Raw genomic sequence first — 23,098 nt, 5'->3', positions numbered from 1 at the left:
CGATTTGGATCATGTTTGACGTGCTTGGACAAAATAATTAGACCCGTTTTTTTTTTGTTTGGAAATAGGGCCGTTCATTAGCGATTTTCACAAAAACCACATTTTTCAAAATCATATCTCCGAAACAGCTATGCCTCTCGCCACGTATCAAAACGGTGAGCATGGGTTGTTCAAATATTATGTGCACAGATTTCCGGGATTTCAGACTTTCCCTCGCACTCCCCACTGTCAAGTTGCGTACAACATGCTGAAAAATCATAGAACAATATGAATGCCTCAATATTTTTAATTGAAAGTCCAACTAATTATCGTTCTTTTGAAACGTTGCGAGCTAAAATTGGTTCAGCTGTTCCGCAGATATGTTTTTTTTGAAAAATTTGTTTTTTTGCGAAAACCGTTGAAAAACGTATTTTTTTTGGAACACTCTATTTCGGATATGAACATCCTATTCGCCAAAGCAAAAAAAAAAAGGAAAAAAAAAATTTGGCAAAGAAATTTCCATGACAAATTTGAGCAAAAGCGAAACTTTTTCGATCTGGATCCTGCTGGTTTGACGTGGAATTGCTGGAATTGCTGGATGGCGCTTAATACAATAAAATTACAAATAACCGCAAAGGATCTAATATGCCCAAAGTTTTTAAATGGCGGGCCAAATTTGAAGCTAACATGAGCTTGCGGGCACAATGTGGAAAATTGATTATATTTCCTCTTAGACTATAAAAGCGTCATCAATTGAAGTTTACTATATTTTTAGACATTTTCGTCAGTATAAAATAACACAAGAGGATTGTCCTGAATTTTCCAACAGTTTTTTTTTTCAAAAATGCAAATAATGAACAATTTTTTGTCAAATTCAAATCAGCAAATCCAAAAAAGCAAAAACATATTATTCATATGCTGTTTATTGCGTTTTTCATGTCACATAAAATATTGGAATTTGGTTAGGCCACTCACACATATGAGCAGTTCTCCCAGATTTCGGTCATTCGATTTTTTTGTGTTTTTTAATCCGACTGAAACTTTTTTGGTGCCTTCAGTATGCCCAAAGAAGCCATTTTGCATCATTAGTTTGTCCATATAATTTTCCATACAAATTTGGCAGGTGGCCATAAAAAATGATGTATGAAAATTCAAAAATCTGTATCTTTTGAAGGAATTTTTTGATCGGTTTGGTGTCTTCGGCAAAGTTGTAGGTATGGATACGGACTACACTGAGACAAAAAACGATACACGGTAAAAAAATTGGTGATTTTTTATTTAACTTTTTGTCACTAAAACTTGGGACGATGCAAATATTTAAAAAAGTTTTTGTCCCTCGGCCCTGGCCGAGGTCAAGGGGGGGGGGGGGGTGGCAAAAAGATAAAAAAATATAAAAATTTAAATAAGCCATAGTCTTCACATTTAAATGAAAAAAGTGTTTTAAAATGCATTTTACACTAGTTCAGTAGTTTTGAAATCATTAGTTTTCAAAAAATCTAAGATCTGACAAAAACAAAAATTGTATCGAAAAAAAAGATTTTGCATCGAAAATTTTCAAAAAATCTTAAGATTTTTTAATAAACCCAAACATGCTAAAAATGATTTTAAACGCAGGAGAATGTTTAATTTGATTTCAGTTGGTTGCACTTGAATTTTCATTGAAATTTTGAAGTTTATTGTAAAAATATTTTTTTGCCCCCTGATTTTTCGGACCAATTTTGAAGGGGAAGGGGTGACAAAAACTTTTGAAAATATTTGTACCAGCCTTAATTTGCAAAAAAAAATATTTTTATTTTTTTTATATGTTTTAGAGGAAATCAAATGCCAACTTTTCAGAAATTTCCAGGTTGTGCAAAAAATCTTTGAGCGAGTTATGAATTTTTGAATCAATACTGATTTTTTTCAAAAAATCGAAAAATTGGTCGCAAAAATTTCTCAACTTCATTCTTTGATGTAAAATCAAATTTGCAATCAAAAAGTACTTTAGTGAAATTTTGATAAAGTGCACCGTTTCCATGTTAAATCCATTTTTAGATGACTTTTCTCAAAAAAAGTCGCAGTTTTTAATTTTTTCAAATTAGTACACATGTTTGCCTACTTTTGAAAAAAATAATTTTTGAAAAGCTGAGAAAATTCTCTATATTTTGCAATTTTGAACTTTGTTGATACGACCCTTAGTTGCTGAGATATTGCCATGCAAAGGTTTAAAAACAGGAAAATTTATGTTTTCTAAGTCCCAACAAACCATTTTCTAATGTCGATATCTCAGCAACTAATGGTCCGATTTTCAATGTTAAAATATGAAACAGTCGTGAAATTTTCCGATCTTTTCGAAAAAAATATTTTCAATTTTTTTAAACCAAGGCTAACATTTTAAAAGGGCGTAATCCGGAAATTTCTGAAAAGTTGGCATTTGATGTCCTCTAAAACATATAAAAAAAGTGTTTTTTGCAAATAAAGTTTTAGTGACAAAAAGTTAAATAAAAAATCACCAAAAATTTTTTTTACCGTGTATCATTTTTTCCAGTGCAGTCCGTATCCATACCTACAACTTTGCCGCAGACATTAAATCGATCAGAAAATTCCTTCAAAAGATACTGATTTTTTAATTTTCATACATCATTTTTGTATGGCCAGCTGCCAAATTTGTATGGAAAATTATATGGACAAACTAATGATGCAAAATGGCTTCTTTGGGCATACCGAAGGCACCAAAAAAATTTCAGTCCGATTAAAAAATAAAAAAAAATCAAATTTAAGAAAAAAGACTGATTTCGTTGGGAATTTCTTCAATTTTCAATTTTTTCTATTAAATTTTGAAAAATATAATTAGAATTTGTGACATAAACTTATGTGAGGGCGTAATTTTTTTTTGATTAAATGCAACTTATAATGATAAATCGTTGCGAATGGACTTTTCTACAATTATCTCTTCAATTTCATTAAATTTTGGTTTGCCGGAATCATTTGTAATCTAAATGTCATGAAATCGAATCCTGAGGTAGAAGTTTTGTATGTGTAAAATATGGTTAAGGCCCAGTCCAAGAAAATGATGCGTTATGACTTTTCTATTAATATTATAAACTATTTTTTATATCTTTATAATTTTCTGCTTCAGTAATGTTTGAATGTTTCATAACTTATTTTAAAATGCGTTTGATGAAAAATTTGGCGAAATTTACTATTTTTAAATTGTTTCAATGAAATAGATTTATGAACAAAATATTTGTGTCGTAAAGTCGGAAATGCGGATAAATTATAAATTTAGTTAAAAAAATAAATAAATATAAAATAATGTCACAAATGGGTCAAAGGTCCATTTTACATGATTATCTGAAATGGGTCCGCGGGTCACATTTGGCCCGCGGGCCATACTTTGGTCACCCCTGATCTAATAACAATAAGTATCAAAAAATGGGATCATTTGCCACTTGTGGAGTCATGCAGAATATTTTCATAAAGTCTGACCCCTGGATATCTATTTCGTAGATACCATCGAGAAAAGGAAAATCACGTAACAATGCATTGCAATGGAGCAAATTAAATCTTAGGGACCATCGAGGAAGAGGTTGTTCGAGCTAGCGAGGAGTATTAAATGATGCTGTTTGAAAGATCTGAAGACAATATCGGCAGATTGATGCCTCTGTACTCTATTGTACTAAGTTTGCCGGTTTTCCGATCTAGTTAGCATAAGAGAGCTCTGAGGCATCGAGATAACTAAAAAAATATTGAGATAGAGAAGATCAAGAAGCACTACAGCTACTTTATTTAAAGAAGAATATTTCGACCGCAACGCAATTTTTCAGTTGGATCCAGTCTGTAGAATGTTGACCCTTAAATTTGTCCAATTTGGGTTCAATTTAGTGATCAGTGATAAGAAAAGCGAGATACTGAAGTAATCCTTAGAACTAAATTACTAGAACAAAGGCGATATCTCCTTCATGTGGGATATTAGAATAGAACGAATCAATGTCGAATTCCCAGTGACACTTCTCTTTCATGCAAATCATGACCCGGCTAACGGAATGATGTAACGATTAAAAAATGTTCCTTATATGACATGGCACGACATCTTCTCACAATTATACCGTACTTGGGTGCTGATTGAGACACTGGCACGTGCTGGACTTTTGATACATTGTTCAACAGTATTGATTTTCATGAAATTTAATTCCCCCAAGGGATTGGTATATCGATGTTGTGTGCAACAACAGTTCCCTTTTCACGACTTTACACGATTAGTCGAACGATGGATCAGCTAAACCATCGCGCACAGCACCGGCTGACGAGATTGTTTATCGATGACAACAGATTGTTGTAGGTACTTTCTGACTTGGCTGACTTCAACAGGCCGGCCATTCTAAAGTGGTTATGCTGTGAGAAAACCTTGGCATTAAGAAGCCGGTCCAAAAATGTGTTTGCTCGCAGCTCAGCAACTCAGCTTCAGGTACTCCTCACCAGTTGAACCCTGAACATTGTAGTCATTGCGACGCCACACAATGACGCACTTATATACGATATCGATCCACGAGGGTCCACCTCTTTCAAGAGGGTCACTCCAACAGGTCAGGTGGTCCGACCTAAGCCAAATTAGCTGGCGTTGTACTGTTTTAATAAGACATCTATGAACTATTGCAGGAAAAAAAAGAAACAGAATATTTCAATCAACGTAGCATAAATCTCTTGCAACCGACCTAATCCATATTCAAGCATTGTGTAATGATATTCAATTAGTGTCTCTCTCGAGGACCAATGACCCTCGGCGAGTTGACAACTCAGTTCGACACTTTTAAGCTGCGAACAGAAAAAAAGGATTATAACTTAATTGGGAGTGTTTTTTCGCTAACTAAGCGAGCACTGTATAGATCTAGCTTAAAACAAGTGGATTTGTGTCAATAGCCAATGGCGAGCCTCGACGAGATTTATGGACCTCAATAATGGGTTTGCTCGCACAGGTCAAAGGAACTAAGCCGGCATGTTGTACTTGAGCGTTGCTCTAGTTCTTTGGCGGCAAAAGGGAATGTTGTGGGAACTTAATTAATACTTGGAATGAGTGGAACGCCCTCTCGTAGAACTCGAAGCTATTTTTTTGTTCTCACAGAATAATTGAGCCTTTCAAATATCATGGAACTACAGTTCAATCAATTTTGGAATGTTGGTCCAGAGCGAATGACCCATAGGGTTAAAGTTCCCCTCATAAAATCAACAACAACAAAAATCGAAACATAATTTATGAAATTTTTGAGTTAAAGTTTTTCCATTTAAATGTTAAGACACCGATTTCCAAATTCATTGCTCTAAACTCTCCTGTAGCTATTCAGACTGTACTGGCAACTGGGGAAAATAAAGGCAAATATAATCAATAGCTGTTGAGGTCACTTTTTCACAATGTTTGATATTTTTAATTGATTAATAACAAATTTTGAAATAAAGTTGGCTTCCTTCTATGGCTTCCTCGATCAAAAGCGTTCACCACTTTGATCTGGAAGTGTCCATCGTGATCGTGATTCCCGATCGCCGACATACCTTATACTTCAAACGCACAAAACAACATAATAGAGTCGTTCCAGACAGCATGACTGGGCGAAAAGTTCTAGAGCCGACCTATAAGTACCGCCTCGCATCGTGAGTTGGAGACGACAATCGGAACAAAAAATCGACTTCCACAAAAAACGACGTCCCTCCTACTCCCCCTCCCCCCTTTTAGAGAGGAGGTCCGAAACCATATGATTACACTAAGCGGCGGCGGCGGCGTGGAATAACAAAGGCGACCTGGGCCCAGGTATTTATACCAATTTGGCCAAAAAGGTGCTACCACCTTGAATCTAAAGTAGGTGCTTGTTTCGGCATGGTCCGTTTTTTTTTGCGTGTTTCCGTTCCCGATGGTCAGTCAGTCACATTACGGACCCGAAAGGTCATGATAACAATGATCTGATGTCGCGGTGGTGTTTTTCGGGGGCACTAATGATATAGTTTAGTTTGGGATTTCTTTTTATTGGTGGATGCTGTGATTTTGGACTTGGAATTGATTTGCTCACGTTGATTTGTAATTTTTGAATGGTTTTTCAGTGAACCTACAATTATTGGAACAATAGAATGAATGACAGTCGTTAATAGTCGATTGATTTGTATTGTTAGTTTGGAACTCAAGGTTTTCTATAACTGTGATTTAAATTATCATGTCTAATGGGGTTTTGAAAAATTAAAAAAAAATCGTTAATGGGCTAAAAACTGAAAAAGACAAAACGCACTGACTTTACGGATCAAATCTTATTAAAATTCCAAAGTCAAAGCACCAGATTCTTTCGCAACCAAACAAGCTCATATTTGGGATTGGCGAATTCGCGCGGCTCGCGGGCTCAGTACACGTACTGTACATCACATCCCAATACTACATCTTAACATCACATCTTGAGTTTTTTTTTGAATAGGTCATATAAACATATGTAAGACAATAGAGCAATTCTCTAACAAAACCGGAATTGGATTTTATTTGTATTTTTTTATTTGACTCAAACTTTGTGGGGGCCTTCCCTATGACCAAATAAGCTATTTTGTGTCATTGGTTCATCCATACAAGTCTCCATACAATTTTGGCTGCTGCAGCTGTAACTTTTGACTGAATTTTCTGATCAATTTGGTGTCTTTGGCAAAAAAAAACGGAATCGACGTAACACCTTATAATGTGGCCCTCTTAAACCTTGCGGTTTCGTCAACGGTTCCACAGGTGTGTATCGTTCTTTTTGCGACAAGACTCCGCCTCCCGGGTCTCCTAAGTGTGAAGGTATGGCACGGGGAGAGGGCACCGAATACCTATATTTACACTTAGAATTTTTTGCGTCCGCCTCGGGATTCGAACCAGCGACCTCTGGATTGTGAGTCCAGTGCGCGGTCCGATTGATCCACACAGGCAGACATTTGGCAAAGTTGTAGGTATTGCTGAGGACTTTTGAGAAAAAAATAGGTACACGGAATTTTTTTGCAGATTTTTTAATCAACTTTTTTTTACAAAAACTCAATTTCCCAAAATAAATATTTTTTGATTTTCGAGATTTTTTGATATGTTTTCGGGGACAAAAATCCGCAACTTTTGAGCCATAGAGAAACATGGTCAAAAAAATTTGCCGCCGAGTTATGAATTTTTGAAAAAATAGTGATTTTTGGAAAAAATCGAAGTTTCATGCAAAAACAAGTTAGACATTATTTTTTAATGCAAAATTGAATTTGCAATCGAAAAGTACTTTACATATTTTTTGATAAAGGCTTTGTTTTCAAGATATAGCTATCGAAAGTTTGATTTTAGCGTAATATTTGCAGTTTTTCGATTTTTAAAAATAGTGACCATGAGTGACTATTTCTAAAAATATTTTTTTTGAAATGTTCAGAAAATTTGCTATGAAATTGTCCAAGAGACATTAAAGATTTGACCTCGGGTTGCTGAGATAGAGCTGCTTTAAGAACAAGAAACACGAAAATTGAAGTTTTCTAAATCTCACCAAAACAACCCACCATTTTCTAATGACGATATCTCAGCAACTAATGGTCCGATTTACAATGTTAATACATGAAACATTCGTGAAATTTTCCGATCTTTTCGAAAAAAATATTTTGTTTCTTGTTCTTAAAGCGGCTCTTTCTCAGCTACCTGAGGTCCAATATTCAATGTCTCTTGGACAATTTCATGGCAAATTTTCTGAACTTTTCAAAAAAAATATTTTTAGAAATAGTCACTCATGATCACTTTTTTTTTAAATCGAAAAACTGCAAATATCACGCTAAAATCAAACTTTCGGTGGTTATATCTTGAAAAGGGAGCTTTTTATCAAAAAATCTGTAAAGTACTTTTCGATTGCAAATTCAATTTTGCATTAAAAAATAATGTCAAACTTGTTTTTGCATGAAACTTCGATTTTTTCCAAAAATCACTATTTTTTCAAAAATTCATAACTCGGTGGCAGATTTTTTGACCAAGTCTCTCTATGGCTCAAAATTTGCGGATTTTAGTCCCCTAAAACATGTCAAAAAATCTCGAAAATCAAAAAATACGTATTTTGGGAAATTGACTATTTGTGAAAAAAAAGTTGAGAAAAAAATCTTCAAATATTTTTTTTCCGTGTACCTATTTTTTTCTCAAAAGTCCTCAACAATACCTACAACTTTGCCGAAGACACCAAATTGATCAGAAAATTCACTCAAAAGTTACAGCTGTTTGAATATTTACATACCGTAAAACGGGGTGACTTTGATAGCAGGGGTGACTTTGATAGGTTTGCGATTTTTCCGCAAAATGAAGAGTACAATTAAAATACGTAAGGAATGGTTTAGAAACATACTGACCGTGGTAGAGAAGTGTTCAAAGTACCTCAAGAAGAACTTTTCATAAAATTTTGACAAGTTTAAATAGTTAGTTAACTATAGTTAAGAAAATGTTGATGAAAGTCATTATTTTAAACTTCTCAAAGTGTCATGATTTTCTCAATGAACATGATTTTTAATCGGAAAACGGATTGCATTTTCAGATTATTAGGACAATTTTCCACTAGGAGAAGGTCAACAAAGTTTGTAAATAATAAATAGGGGAAATCTACCCTTTCCAATCAAACACCTATCTTCGTCACATGGAGAGTTTGATGCTAGATTAAAGCTCCAAAAATACTATTTGGGCTATAAACTTACCAGCAACAGCACCGCCTCGAGTAAGCACGCAAATGTATGCCACTTACTGGCCAAAAAGATCACATTTAATGCACTTTTGATCATAATTTGTATTTTGCGAGACCACTTCTCATCATTTTGTTGGCACACACAGTGACACACACGAGAATCCCTCAAACGCTTAATGAATATCGCCAAAATTAACTTTTCACTTTCGCTTACTTTTTCACGGCGCTTAAGATATGAAATTGCTTCCAACTACCGGCAACATGTTCTTTTGATCATTAGTAAGGCACTCACTTGAAGAATAATCCCGAAAAATGTAATAAATTAGCAAGCGCCATCAAAAAAACAAACGCGCCAAGTCGTTTGACGTTTCAATTTTCACTTTGCATTCCACTCGAAGGCTGAAGAAAACCGAGCGAGAGACGAAGGCAAAAAAGAACAAAGGCTGGCCGTCAACACCACCAGCAGCACAGCCAGCGATGCCAGGAAACTTTCCCTATAAATGCCACTTTTCGTGAGTGTTCGTTTGAACTGTCAGCGCAAATGGCAACACTCGACAGAGTGTTGGAAGAAAAAAGAACTAAGCCGATATTAGAAAAATGGGCGTGGCCCAATGCATTCGCCTCGATTAGAATACCCTTGGGAATTTTTTTTTGTTAAATGCTTGGTAAAGAAATAGAATAACTTTTAGTGAAAGTGAAAATAAACAGAAATGTTCACAAAAACTTGCTCTACTCGTTGGTGTACTTGGTTTTAGTAAAATTCAAGGGAGACTCTAGATTATCCAGCATCATTCATACACGACCGCTTATTAGGATTAAAATGGGTAGATTTCCCCTAATATGTGTTTTTGAAACACAATTAAAAAAAACTCCAAATTTATAGGCAATTTCAGTTGAACAAAATTCATGTAAAATGTGAAAACTTGTGATTCGTGCTTCGAATTCAGTTTAAAATGCAATATAAATCGATAATTTTATAAACAAAAATAGTTTTAACAAGTTTCAGGCAAAATTGCGACTTTTTGACAATTTTACCTAAAATTTATATGTATTTTGCTAAAAAGCTTAAACACTTAGTTAACTAAATATAAACATTGATTTTTTTTTCTTAAAAACTATATCAGCTACTTCAGTGATGGTACATTTAGCATACAAATAAAGTTTGAACATCTTAAATATGATTTTAACAAGAAAAACTGTGACTATCAAAGTCACCCCGGAATTGAAACTAAGAATTTTTAACGTAACTATTTTTCTAAATATTATTGAAAAAACTTTTTTTCCGAAATAGTGCATGGACTTTGTGTGGCCTACCCCTGTACATGTTTTAAAAATAATAATATTGAGAAAAACCTTAACTGTTGGAAAATATTCTACAAACAAATTGAAATCCTATCAAAGTCACCCTGGTTTACGGTACCATTTTTGTATGGACAGCAGCCAAAATTGTATGGAGACTTGTATGGAAAACCAATGACGCAAAATAGCTTATTTGGTCATAGGGGAGGCCCCCACAAAGTTTGAGTCAAATAAAAAAATACAAAAAATAAAAATGGCCGAAATGGGCCGATTTCGTAGAGAGTTGCTTAATAGTTTGTAGGTCCTTTTCAAAAAAGAAAAAAACAAAAGAAAAACTCTGGACATATTATTTCAAAAGGGGCGATTTTGTAAAATTAAATGAATCTGTAATCACAAATATCATCTTCGCGCTTTTCTTAGTAGGCCGCTTTAAATGCATTTCTGTACTTTTCAATTTTGACAGTAAACTAAACGAATAATCATTCAATCCGTTTCATATTTAATTAAAAATGCCTAAACATAATTTATCACGTCGATACGATCGATCACTTGCAGCAAGAAACGATAAATGGGACAGTAAGTAAAATTGAAAAATTGAAAGCTCGTAGATAGTCCTTTAAATAGTACCCACTTTTAGAGCTATTTTGTGACCTTTTTTGGTCCCCATTCGAATCTAAAGCACGCCGAGTCAGCACTCGAAGTGGCTTTGTATCTTACTGCGCTGAAAGTACTGATACTGAAAGTGAAGATGATGACGTCTCAATCAAACTGTAAGTATAGAAGAGTTAATTTTAAATCAAGTTCAACCCTAAAAAATCATGTTCCAGAAACGCACGCGCATCCTCCGCAACTTCCGTATCGTCTTCCGAAGTCCCACTACCCCCGACGGACCCTCAACCGACCCGGCCCCGGTGCCACCCCTGTCGGTCTTGCGCCAAAAGCTTCCGCTTCCGGTACCAGCTGCGCAACCACGAAGTCGTCCACTCCGCCGAACGGCCCTGGCCCTGCAATTGTGGCAAGTGCTTCAAGTCTGCCCTGGCCCTGCACATGCACCGCAAGCGAACCGGCCACCACAACTGGACGGTGAGCTGTCCCCGGTGTGGCCAGTGCTTCGCCAAGACCAGCGACATGAAGCGCCACAATGAGAGGGCTTGTGTCAAGTTTCAGGCCAAGAAGGGGGTTTAGAAACTGATGTAGTATGAGATACTTGTTGCAAATAAAATCAATCGACATTACATTTATTTTTCAAATCATTGTAGACGATATGAGCTTGATTGGACGAACAGATTTTTTTTTAAATTGCAATTAGTCAAAAATTACGATTATCCTAAGGTTTGTATGGGTCTTTGGATAATCAAATCACGAACAAAATTTATTTTCATTTTTTTCAGGTTCTTGTTGTAGGTACTATCTATTAAATAACAAAATGCATTTTTTCCAATATTTCGTCCTCTCCATATTGACCGCCATCTTGGTTTTAAAATTCTAAATCGCTTTAGCGTAGTTTAGGGGTCACACTTTAGCTCGGCAATCAAAAATAAGGATTTTGTTTTCGAGGCCTTCGGATAATCGTGTCTGGATTGTATGAAGCACTCTGGAATCTAGTCAGCCCCAGCAAAACCAAACGGCGACTTTGAAGGTCTGTACACATAAGTGACAATTAACAAAATTAATTGAATTTAATCTTTAATGATTACAGTCAAAACTTGTCTCTTCTATTACATTCAACCATATTTTTTCGTAATTTGTTAGGCTTTTCTGGATGATTGTAGAGCTCAATATTCATTTTTATTCTTGAAAAATGAATTTTGGTCAATTCTATCAAAAGTTAGGCTGGTACAAATACCCCCCCCCCCCCATCTTCAAAATAGGCCCAAAAAATTAGTTGGTAAAAGTTATATTTTTCAAAAAACTTCAAAATTCCAATGAAAATACAAATGCAATCAGCTGAAATCAATTTAAAATGAACTGAACTAGTGTAAAATGCTTTTTAAAACCACTTTTGCATTCAAATGTTAAAACTATGGCTTGTTATTTAAATTTTCATGTATGTTTTTCTCGACCCTCCCCCCTTGACCCCGACCAGAGCCGAGGGATAAAAACTTTAAATAGTAGGTAATACAACAAGTTGCAAAAAGAAGATGTTTCCAGAGCGAGTTGTAAATTTATCCAACAAGGTTCACCGAGTTGGATAAATACGACGAGTGCGGAAAAAATCAAGTTTTGCAATGAGTTGCATACAACATTTTTTCACTTCCGATGAACGCTTTTTGAATGGAATTTTATTTCAAACATCCATGTGTTAAGAAAATTTACTGTTCAAACAAAAAAATATAGAAAAATGAAACTTTTGACAATAGAAATTTTCAGCATTAATATTGAAAGGTATTAATTTTCCATTCTGTTAATTTTGGTAGTGAAAAGTAGCATTTCGTCACTCGAGCTCGAAAATGACAGGAAAAGTAAAATATTTGCATCGGAATTCTGAGCAAAAAACGATAAAAAATCTTCATTTTAAAATTGAGATAAAATTCAATAAACCTTCGTGAAATTTTGTGATCTTTTTGAAAAAAATATTTCCATTTTTTTTAATCAAGACTGACATTTCAAAAGGGCAAAAGAAAATCAAATTGATTTAAAAATTCATAATTTGGTCAAAGATTTTATGATTATTCTGGAAATTTCTGAAAAGTTGGCATTTGATGTCGTCTATAAAAAAAATCAAATTGATTTAAAAATTCATAATTTGATCAAAGATTTTATGATTATTCTGGAAATTTCTGAAAAGTTGGCATTTGATGTTAGATCAGATCAGAAAATTAAAAATAGTGTTTTTTTTGCAAATCAAGTTTTAGTGACAAAAAGGGAAATTAAAAATCACCAAAATTTGTTTTACCGTGTATCACATTTATCCAGTATAGTCCTTATCCATACCTACAACATTGCCGAAGACAACAAATTGATCAAAAAATTCCTTCAAAAAATACCAATTTTTGAATTTTAATACATCATTTTTGTATGGACAGCTGCCAAATTTGTATGGAAAATTATATGGACAAACAAATGATGCAAAATGGCTTTTTTGAGCATACCGAAGGCACCAAAAAAGTTTCAGTCGGATTAAAAAATACCAAAATTAAAATCAAAGAAAAAATACCGATCTCGTACACAGAAAAAAAAATCATTGTAATATTACATCTGGGAAGGGGTACATCTTTTATGTCAGAAAAAAGATGTAATTTTACCTCTGGAAATGTGTAATTTTACCACTTTTCTGGTGTAATGTCACTTTTTCAGTCTAAATTGAGGTAAAATTAATCATAAAAGAGGTAATATTCAACCTTCAAAAATTAAAGCTTCCAAATTTACATTATTTTTTTCTGTGTAGAGAATTGCTCTAGAGCTTTCTGCCCTTGTACAAAGTTGCTCAGAATGGCGTTCCCTTCAATTGTTCTGAAGACACTGACGTGCTATCTCATCATTCCGCTAAAATTTGAACCACCCTAATGTCCACCATACCATAACAAAAGTGAGTTTTGTTTTTTCGTCAGGATAGGTTTAAAACAATAAAAATCTTTTTAAATAAATGCTGAATTCAATCGACATCCCAAAAATCAAATAAATTTCCATTTTTTTTATTCTGTGAAAAGGGACCATCCATAAACCACGTGGACACTTTTTTGGGAATCTGTTACCGGGGGGGGGGGGTAACTTCGTGGACAATTGTCCATACAAAAAAAATCTTTTTTGTATGGATCGTGGACAATCGCCATACCCCCCCCCCCCTAATGTGTCCACGTGGTTTATGGATGGTCCCAAATTTTAACTAAGAATTTCGACGTTTTTGTAAGTGAAAAAGCTCAATAATAATTCTATAATATACATAAAACAGTTAGATTAAAATATGTTGAACTTTTTTTTTAAACAGCACGATTAATCATTTAAAAAATAGGTTCATATAGTTTTGAATTCAATCGACATCCCAAAAATCAAATAAATTTCCATTTTTTTTTATTCTGTGAAAATTTTAACAGATTAAAATATGTTATTTTTTTCCAAAACAGCACGATTAAACATTTAAAAAATAGGTTCAATTCATGAAATATAGTTTCTATTTAAAAAAATGCTTTAACAGTATTAAATCTTTGTTGATTATAAAATTTTCAATGAAAATTTTAAAATTCTAGATTCCATTTTGCACTAACAATCACAATATTTACCGCAAGAACTTGGCCTAAATTGTCCAAAAAAAAAAAAAAAAAATTTGCTTCATAGAACAATATTTTACAAAGTCCATGTTTCTATTTCCGCCACTCTATACCTTAATCAATGTTTTCAAAACAGCCGTAAACTCATCACCAGCCAACCCAAAACAAGACAAAACTGTCTCATGCGCGCATGCTCAACATTCGATGTTCATCCTCCCACACCCAACCACCTTCTTTCATTCCATCACATGCCTCGCAACTCCCAAATTTTCCTGCTGTCAGTGTCAAAATAAAGTCAAAATCCGTGCATCGTCCGACCGCATCTCATTCAGTGCTAGTTTCGTGGACTTTCGGTTCGATTTTCGATTCGAACTTCCGTAATGCGCTTCACCGTCGTCGTCGCCGTGACCGGAAGGTGGAGCTGCGTTCGCCGTGGGTGTCCAAGTTGGGACGTTTAAGCCGCTAATCCGCCTGCTGCGACACGATTCGCGCAAAGAAATTGCATACTCTGCACCACACACATCCTTACGACGCGAAAGTCAGAGGTTGCTACGCTGGCACGCTAGTGAGAGTGTGATCTTCCGAGATTATTTGAAGATTTTGTTTTCATCGGTTTCTTTGCGTTTCGCATGTGAGTGTGCTTTCCTTCTAGAAGTGAATGTGTCGTTCCATTCATGTAGGAATAACCTGAATCGAGTTCATCATTCATCAAAGTAAACATTGAACAAACCCGGGACATCAACTGCAAACAAAAGCTAGAGTGTACTGTTGAGTTGTACGAGTTGGTTACTCAAATTAATCAGTATTGTGAAAGTTTGATCCCAGTGAGTGTGTGTGTTCGGGCGCGATTAGATAATGACGAGCATCGGTTGCCGTAGAAGTTAAGTATTTTACAAGTGTCATCCTCTCTCTCCTAACGCCGTTTGAAAGACTGATCCAAGCAAACCAAAAAAAAAAAGAATCTCTTCCATTATTACTAAGTGTGCAAACAAAGCAAGCAAGTCGTGCTGTGCTGTGTTCATAGCCTACTAACTAACATCACGCGCAATATGTCTTCTGCAATGAACGGTGATTTAGCAGCGGGACCGTCGGGATCGACTCCCGCGAATCGCCTGTCAACCAGCAAGGAAGACTTACACGAATGGTGAGTAAAGTCGCTGCCGTTTCCCCGTAATCCGGTAGTAAACACATCATCACATCACCGTCGGTGTGATGAAGAGAGAAACGAAAGGGGGAGAGCGCGAATGAGCGAACCGTCAAGCTGACAGACGAAGGTTTGTTTTGGGTTAGTTGAGGGATAGACTGGCGCACGGTGACCTGAGTTCTTATTGGAATTTGTTCATTTCCAATTTTGTACACCCAAACTAATAACCTCAGACATCCAATGACTCTGATCAACTGTCATTCAATGTCATATGTTCTGCCAATCCTGTAAGGGAATTTTGTTGGCTTTTCTGGTTTGGGTGTATCCTGTTCCAACTCCAGTCCAGCGAGCTGGATCACTGTTTATAACTTATCCAATTGAATCCAATAAAAACGGACTGTTGTCAAACGATCGGGGTCCCTTTTTAGTTTGACAACCCTTTCACAAGGAGCCCACATACACTATCAAACGCTTGTTTGATAGTGTGCATGAGCACCATGTAAAAAGTAAAAGTTCGTCACTTTTAAGTTAGTCAACTAAAAAGTGTCAATCGTAAAAGTGTCAAACCACCAGGTGTTTAGTTTAGTTAGTCATTTTTTATGTGTGTACACCATTGTATCATTAACTGAGAACATGCACTTATTATGTGTCTTTCAAAATTTTTTCTTCTTCTCGGCATCGACATTCTTTTCCTTATGTACTATTTTTCTTGTCCCAGAGCTCAATAATGACTTTGAATGAGCCATTCATTTCGCGATATGATTTATTTCGCGCTTGCTTCGCTTATGTATTCGCACTCTCTTTGTATCTGTTCAATGTGTTAAACACAAAGATAAGCCCGACATTCCATTGATCCAGTAATGGGGGAATGCTTAAACACCTGTAAGGTGAAACATGGTGTGCAGTGTGTCACCACTAGAGGGTGACGATTCTCGAGATTTTCAATTTCCCGGGAATCGAGAGTTGAATTTGGCCATTTCCCGGGAATTCCCGGGACCCGGGATTTTTTAACTATGCCAATAGTGCCAATAATTTTAAAAAGAAAGGTCATAAATTTGTTTCTTTTCAATAAATTCAGCTACAATTAATTCACACTTATTCAAAGAAATGTTAATTTTTTTTCATTATTTTAAGGAACTAGTTCAACCTTAAGAATTTTTCTTAGAATCTGTAAATACAAGATCGTTTTTTGAGCTTTTGGGAACTCAAAATTGTAGTTTAAAATTTTACGAATCTTAATTCGCACAGAGTGATTTTTCAAAAGTTGCACAAGTTTGTTGCATGAGCTTGTTATTAGATTTTTTTTTTTTTTATTATTATTATAGAGACTTTACACCATTGTGCATTCATCTCTTCAAGGTGGATAGTGAAAGAGGAAAGATTACAGAGTTTAAAATCACTTCAATAATTATAACCGTGCCTTTTTTTCTAACGATTTCTGTCTATGTTTCAAATATTTAGCGGAATATTTAAAGAGTGAATTATCAAGTTCTTCAAGTTTATCTTCGTCTTCTTCTTCCAGGGATTTAGAAGTTATCTCACAGCACTTTTTCTTATAATATTTTGCTTTTATGACATCTTCATCTTCTTCATCTGTTTCTTCTGCAGCCATCTCTCTTCGTTTTTTTTGTTAGTTCGTCTTCCGCGTTCAAATATGCCTGTAAGCGCTTTCGGCGGCGGGAGTGCTTAGAAAGCACGGTCTCGAATCCATCGTTGTCTTCGTCGTCAATTTCACTTGTTTCCATTGCATTTTGTTCTGGTTTACTGTTGTTGCTTTTACTGCTGCTGCTTGGTTCGGGTTCAATGGGTTGTGTACTGCTTTTTTGGTTTACCTTTTTTCTCGAATCCGCACATTTTTTGTTCTTTGCTTTGAGTTTGCAAAGCGATTTTTTGCCTATAATCGTCACTGCTGCAGCAGCATTGTTTATAGTGATTGATTTCGGCGTTGGCTGTTTCAGCAACATCCGCAGGGTCCGAACTCCATTTGGGATCCCTGGGAAGAAGTTAATCCAGCGGTCGTTGGTGATGGTCAAAACTTCGCCGTATTTACTCATCACTTTGACTACGTCATCATTGCTTATGCCTAGATGTAGGTCAAGCACACGAACTTCCGTAGCGTTGTTGTCCAGATAAATCGGGATTTTGCAACCCTGATATACCAGAGGTTTGTCGATGATGGACGAGGCCATTGCTGAGTCGGCGAACTGCAACACGGCTATTTTTCTTCTATTGCATAATTGCAATGCTCGCAAGTTTTCTTGGTTTACTTGAAGGTCTGCGAGAAATTTTTTTACAAGCTTTGGGCTTGGTTGGTTTTGGAGTTGACAAAAATCCAGAACCACACTGTTTTTGTCTACGGTGCACATTTTAAAAAAAGCGGCGACGCGCACACAAACTGCAGACTGGCGTTGAGAATGCGACTTGTAAGGTCGGCGGTTACTTTGCAACTGTTTATTAGATTTTCGTGAAAATGAAAAAAAGCAAATATCTAGTTTCCCAGTATCGAGATTTTTGCAATATGATACATAACGACTCAAAACAACTATTTGAACTAGTTTTTTTTTTCTTTTTAAGGTAAACTGGAAATATTCATTGAAGAAATATTTACACTTATCAGGAAATGCGAATGTTCACAAATATCGGACCTTAACAAAGATTAAGACAATCTTTACAGAATGCTAGAGTTTTTTTTTCAATATATAATCTAATATTGAGGTTGATGAGAAACACAAAATGACTTAATGAGGATATGGAAATTGAACTTATTGAAAAGGGTGTTCCCTCTTAGAAATAACAAATAAAAATAATTTAACAAAAAAAATTTATACAACAAAATTTCACTTCGAATAAACAAAACTTCAGATAATCGAATCTCGACAACAACAACATTTTCGCTGTCTTATTTTTGATTTTTTAGCTTTAAACTACTCCAAACTACTCTAAGATTATGAGGAAATTTTAAAATCCAAGATTCAAATTTGACTAAAATGTAGTTGCAGAACTCGAATATGATGTTGAAATACGAAAATAAAAATTTTTGTTCGTGATTCGATTATCCGAAGTTTTATACAAACCTTCGGATAATCGAACTTCAGATAATCGAAACTTCGGATAATCAAGTCTGGACTGTATTTCATTTCTGGGATGTAACTGCTACTTTAAGGTAAATTTTGGGCTCCACAATTTTTTGGGCTTCTCTCAATTATAGTCATTGGAATTTTCGACAAGTTAAAATTTACACTTTCTGAATAACAAGATTAGAGAAGCATAGGTTTAGTCGAACTTGAACATTGAACATCCAATGCTCTAAAACATTTCGAATTTTTAAATTTTTAAACATTTTGCTTCGATATTTATAAGTAGAAAATTTCCCGGGACTCTCGACCAAATTTCCCGGGAATCGAGAGGTCCAAAAATTGTCGATTTCCCGGGATTTTTTTCCCGGGAATTCCCGCTTGTCACCCTCTAGTCACCACATTGCACTAGAATACTCATGTTCACTTTGATCAGCTCATATTTGATAGTCACCGTACTCAACCGACTGTCGAGGGTTATGTTTGGCACGACCACTAACCGAGAAGAGTGTTTGGTCTGTTGAGTAAACAAGACGCGCGTTCACTCTCTCTCGTGCGGTGGGTGACTTCTTTGGCACTCAGTAGGACTCACATTTTTGCTAGGAGAGTTTGGGTTTTTAGTGGGCTTTCAAAGTGTCTTACACTTAAGACATTTTATGCTTTGTATTGTTTTATAATCTTTTATGTAAATTGCTTTCATGTTTAAAAGAATTTCTTTCATATTTAAGTTTCACGGAGCGTGAAAAATGCTAGAATAACTTATAAAAACATTTTTTGAGCATCAAAGCTCAGTGATTTTTTAAGCTGAAAATATTGTAGTTTTCAGGGTGGACATCAAATCAAATCTTCAAAATTCGGGTGAATTTTGCAAGACTAAGGAAAAAGTAATAAATGTCAGAAAAGGCTGATACTGATGCGAACAAATTTCGGAACCATGTTTTGAATTGGAGTTGGCTCCATATGGAAAAGGGCTGATTTTCTAACATAGTATTTTTTAGCCAAAGTCATTCATTAGTTTTAATAAAATGAGTTTTCACAAAAAATTACGAGGAGAACTTTTTGCTGAACTGTACATTGAAATTTTATAAAATTCAAAATGATTTTTAACTAACTCAATAGTGCAAAAAGTGACAATAAATATATGGCATCAAATTTTGTTTCCAGTCTATTGCACTTCTATTTTTACTAAACTTTTGAGAAAAGCTGCAAAATAAAATAGAAAACGCAAACATAAAACCAAAATACAATAATTACAATCGATTGTACTCATTTCCGAAAATGCGAAACTAAGGTATGTTTTTTATCACAGTTTCTTTTTTCGTTCAACTAAATAGGCATTCAAAGCATTTATTTCTAATTCAATGTTTTACTAACTCTATCAAATCTATTTCAATAATTGAGTTCCTTTCAAATATAAGAATTCAATTCAAGAATAAAAAAAGTACGCTTTTAATTGAAAAGATATCAAATTCACTCTTTAAACTTAAAACATTTGGTATTTTTGTGTATTGATTTCCGAAAACCCTTGAATTTCACGGAATTTCGCGGAGATTGTGGAATTTTACGAATTTTACGTTGTCCGTGAAATCGTGAAAATTCTATAACCCTATTCATGGCCAAGATCTAGTCAATAATCAATATTTTTCATGTTGGTTCAAACCTAGATTCAAACACCAAATCAATCAGTTATGGAGAAAGACTTTTTTGGAATTTAAGAGATTTCATTTTTTATGTTTTTCAACAGGCTTTTTGGCTTATAACAGGGGTGACCAAAGTATGACCCGCATTTTGAATAATCATGTAAAATGGCCCGTTGATCACTTGTAAAGTGATTTTATACTTTTTCAAAAGAAAGGTTTATTTTAAACTTTTTATGCTAATCTTTTTTTTTGTTGCTTAAAAACTAATGATTTATTAATATTTTGATCCCTATTTTAGGACACAGTTTCACATGTTTCAATGTGAGTGAACCTAGCAATTATTTATCAAGCATTTTTGGAATTCAAGCTTTTAGGATTAAGGCAAACTAAATGTTAAAATCGGAGGAATATGGGTGTTGCAATTATCTTAAAATACTTTTTTCGACCACCACAAAATATTTTTTGAAAAAACTTTAAAATATCCATACAAATTTAAGTACAGTTAGCTGAAATCAATTAAAATGCATTCTTTTCCAAATCATTTTGAGCATGTTCTGGTTTATAAAAAAATAATTTTAGTGAATTTTGGATGATAAATGTTTTTTTTTCGCTAAAATGATTTTTTGCGTTGAATGTTGTGTTGACAATAAGCTAAAAACATTTTTTTTATTACCTAAAAAAATGAAATCAACAAAACCTATAAAATCGAAAATGTTGAAAACATACCAGCAGTGTTGGTATTATCGCGCTCTCGCGAGAAAAATTTCTCTCTCTCGAGTTCTCGCCGCGAGTCTCGAGCTGCCGAGAGAAACTCACCGATTGCCCGTGCTCTCCTCCGCTCGCGAACGGGATAGCTCGCGAGCCAGAATTGCCCGTTCGCGAGAAGTTTAATGTGTTAGAAACGAAAAAAAAAAACAACACAGCAATTGGAGTTACAACTCTATATAATTGCCTGGTTCGTATTCATAAGCCTGATCAACAAATTGCTAGCTTGGGACGAACGGCTAGTACGAGGCGCTCGCGAGCGCTCGCGGCGAGAGCGAGAACGCGATCGAAAATGCGAGCGCGAGCGAGAAGAGAAAAGTACTACAAGTTCCCTCCCTCGCTCGCGAGCGAGAAATGCTTTCCTTCTTCTCGCTCGAATTCCAACACTGCATACCAGGAATATAAATAAAATTCAGTTTTCACTGAAAACTTTTCAGATTGAACCAATAAGTTAAAAAAGTACATGCCACACGGTATAGAGGAAGCAAAAAATTATAAATCGGAAACACCCATTGGAGATTTGTACCAAAAAAGTTGTGTTTCACCTTCCTGATTAAGAATATGTTTGATTCAAAATATTTTATCGGTGAAAATTGCGTATTTCTGAAAAAAACTATGCTTAATTCACCCTTAGGTGGTTGATGCCTTCCTTGCATTCATAAAGTGAATACACTACACAGCCTCAAAAAAGTGTATAAATAACACTTATTTTTAGGGTTGTTAAATTATCAAAATATCAGCTCCAAGAAACTTCAATTATCCCGCCTGAATATTCACGCCTCAAATACAAGTGCTCTTCTCTCCTTATTGAAACTCTCAGCGCCTCACATAGCCGAACACGGTTTCGAGTTTACACACTCGCGATTGACATTTTTATTTTCTCTCTCTTTCCCGCTTCCACGATCATCCTATCGCCACAGCGTTTGACCACAAAAGCCGCCACAAAACCAATTTCGCAAACGCAGTTTAGAGGGACGTCATGCGTGGACGGTTCCTAATCGCCATCTCGCGTTCTTTCATTGCAGTTTTCGGAGAGATTGAGAGACTCAGCGGTGAGAGCGCAGAGTCGATGAAAAGGGAAGGAGTAATAGAGAGAGAATGCCATCGCTGGGAATCACGAGACACAAGAAGAGATCTCACAAGCTATAGTGACGGTCGCTATACTCTCGGATGTTGATGGTGCAGCGATAATTGATAGTTTTTTTTTTATCACTCATTTGCAACACTGTTTATTTTTATTAAAATATCTGAGATCTGGCCACAAAAAAGTGTATGAATAACACTTAAGTGCTATTAAGTTTTGATAGGATTGTCAGATCTTCAATCTGTTGAACGCGTTGGAAAAGTTTTTAAATACCTTTTTTATAATATATAGCATGATGGGTTTTCTTACGAAAACCACCGTTTTTACAATCCTTCGAAGTTTAGCTAAAATCGTTCTTTTGTAAATTTCATAATATTAACTAGGGTCTTGTGGGACCCCAAGAAGGATAAAATGAGACCAGAACGGTTCGAATCGGTTCAGCCAGTCCGGAGATAATCGTGTGCATGGACTTACAGACACAGACATTTGTTCAGAATTTGATTCTCAGTCGATATATATGAGTGAAAGTGGGTCTAAGAGGTCGAATTAAGAAGTTCATTTTTCGAATGATTTTATAGCCTTTCCTCATTGAGGTGAGGAAGGCAAAAACTGTTTTCCTATAAAAAGTACCATGAGCGGTAGCGCATGGTGGCGCAAGTAAATTCTAATTATTTGTTAATAAGTCTTATTATATGAATTGTTTCAAAATGTTTTGCATTTCTTTTACCCTTGATTAGCATAAAGTTACACAAAAAGCATTTTTAAATCAACTTTTTTATATTTAAGAAATTCACACAATAACGAACAATTTACAAAATTTATGTTCATTTTTGGCAAGCAGAAATGATTGAAAAAATCGTGTGTCCAAAAACGGGATGGGACTGTTTACATTTTCAACTATTAACATTGTTTCTTTAAAGACAGTTGGATGTACCATTGCCGAGATATAGCTTTTTTAAAGTTAGCAGTTTCAAAAAACGGGTGCCACGATAACTCAACACTGCTTTGACCTCAAAATGGGAAAATCTAATGGTCATTCAGCAAAATTTGGCCTGTCCCACTTTACCCCACATTCTGCTACATCGCGTCGTCGCCGTCGCCTTCGTCGCAACACTGTCACACACGCCACCACAGTCGGGTACCACCGCCGCAGAGAGTAATCAAAGCCGACATCAACATCGCACAACTTGCTGCTGCAGCAAGTGGCCGTCGATGGTGGCCACCACACACAGGTGGGAAAGA

General features: G+C 35.4%; 2 protein-coding genes across 3 annotated transcripts in view; both read left to right on the top strand.

Moving 5' to 3' along the window:
• LOC120415294 (NAD kinase-like) overlaps window positions 1–23,098 on the top strand; it is a 71,148-nt gene that overhangs the window by 709 nt on the left and 47,341 nt on the right. The gene's annotated exons all lie outside the window — the stretch shown is intronic.
• On the top strand, window positions 10,366–11,176 carry LOC120415296 (zinc finger protein 311-like). 2 transcript variants are annotated; one of them, XM_039576765.2, is made up of 3 exons: window positions 10,366–10,517; window positions 10,579–10,711; window positions 10,769–11,176. In XM_039576765.2, the coding sequence occupies exons 1-3, from the start codon at window positions 10,451–10,453 to the stop codon at window positions 11,124–11,126; spliced, it is 558 nt and encodes a 185-aa protein (XP_039432699.1). In that variant the 5' UTR covers window positions 10,366–10,450; the 3' UTR covers window positions 11,127–11,176. The 2 variants fall into 2 exon arrangements, with proteins under 2 accessions (XP_039432699.1, XP_039432700.1); XM_039576766.2 differs by having other exon boundaries at window positions 10,377–10,517; window positions 10,621–10,711.

Source organism: Culex pipiens, chromosome 2, assembly GCF_016801865.2.
Source record: "Culex pipiens pallens isolate TS chromosome 2, TS_CPP_V2, whole genome shotgun sequence".
NCBI classification, from domain to species: Eukaryota; Metazoa; Arthropoda; class Insecta; order Diptera; family Culicidae; genus Culex; species Culex pipiens.
This window is presented reverse-complemented; position numbering and strand designations above follow the sequence as displayed.

Bases quoted from the DNA above. Each gene is read 5' to 3' on its own strand.
- LOC120415296 (XM_039576765.2), top strand. From the start codon at position 10,451: ATGCCTAAACATAATTTATCACGTCGATACGATCGATCACTTGCAGCA. The intron at 10,518-10,578 runs GTAAGTAAAATT...ACCCACTTTTAG, and splicing joins AAGAAACGATAAATGGGACA to AGCTATTTTGTGACCTTTTT. The intron at 10,712-10,768 runs GTAAGTATAGAA...ATCATGTTCCAG, and splicing joins GATGACGTCTCAATCAAACT to AAACGCACGCGCATCCTCCG.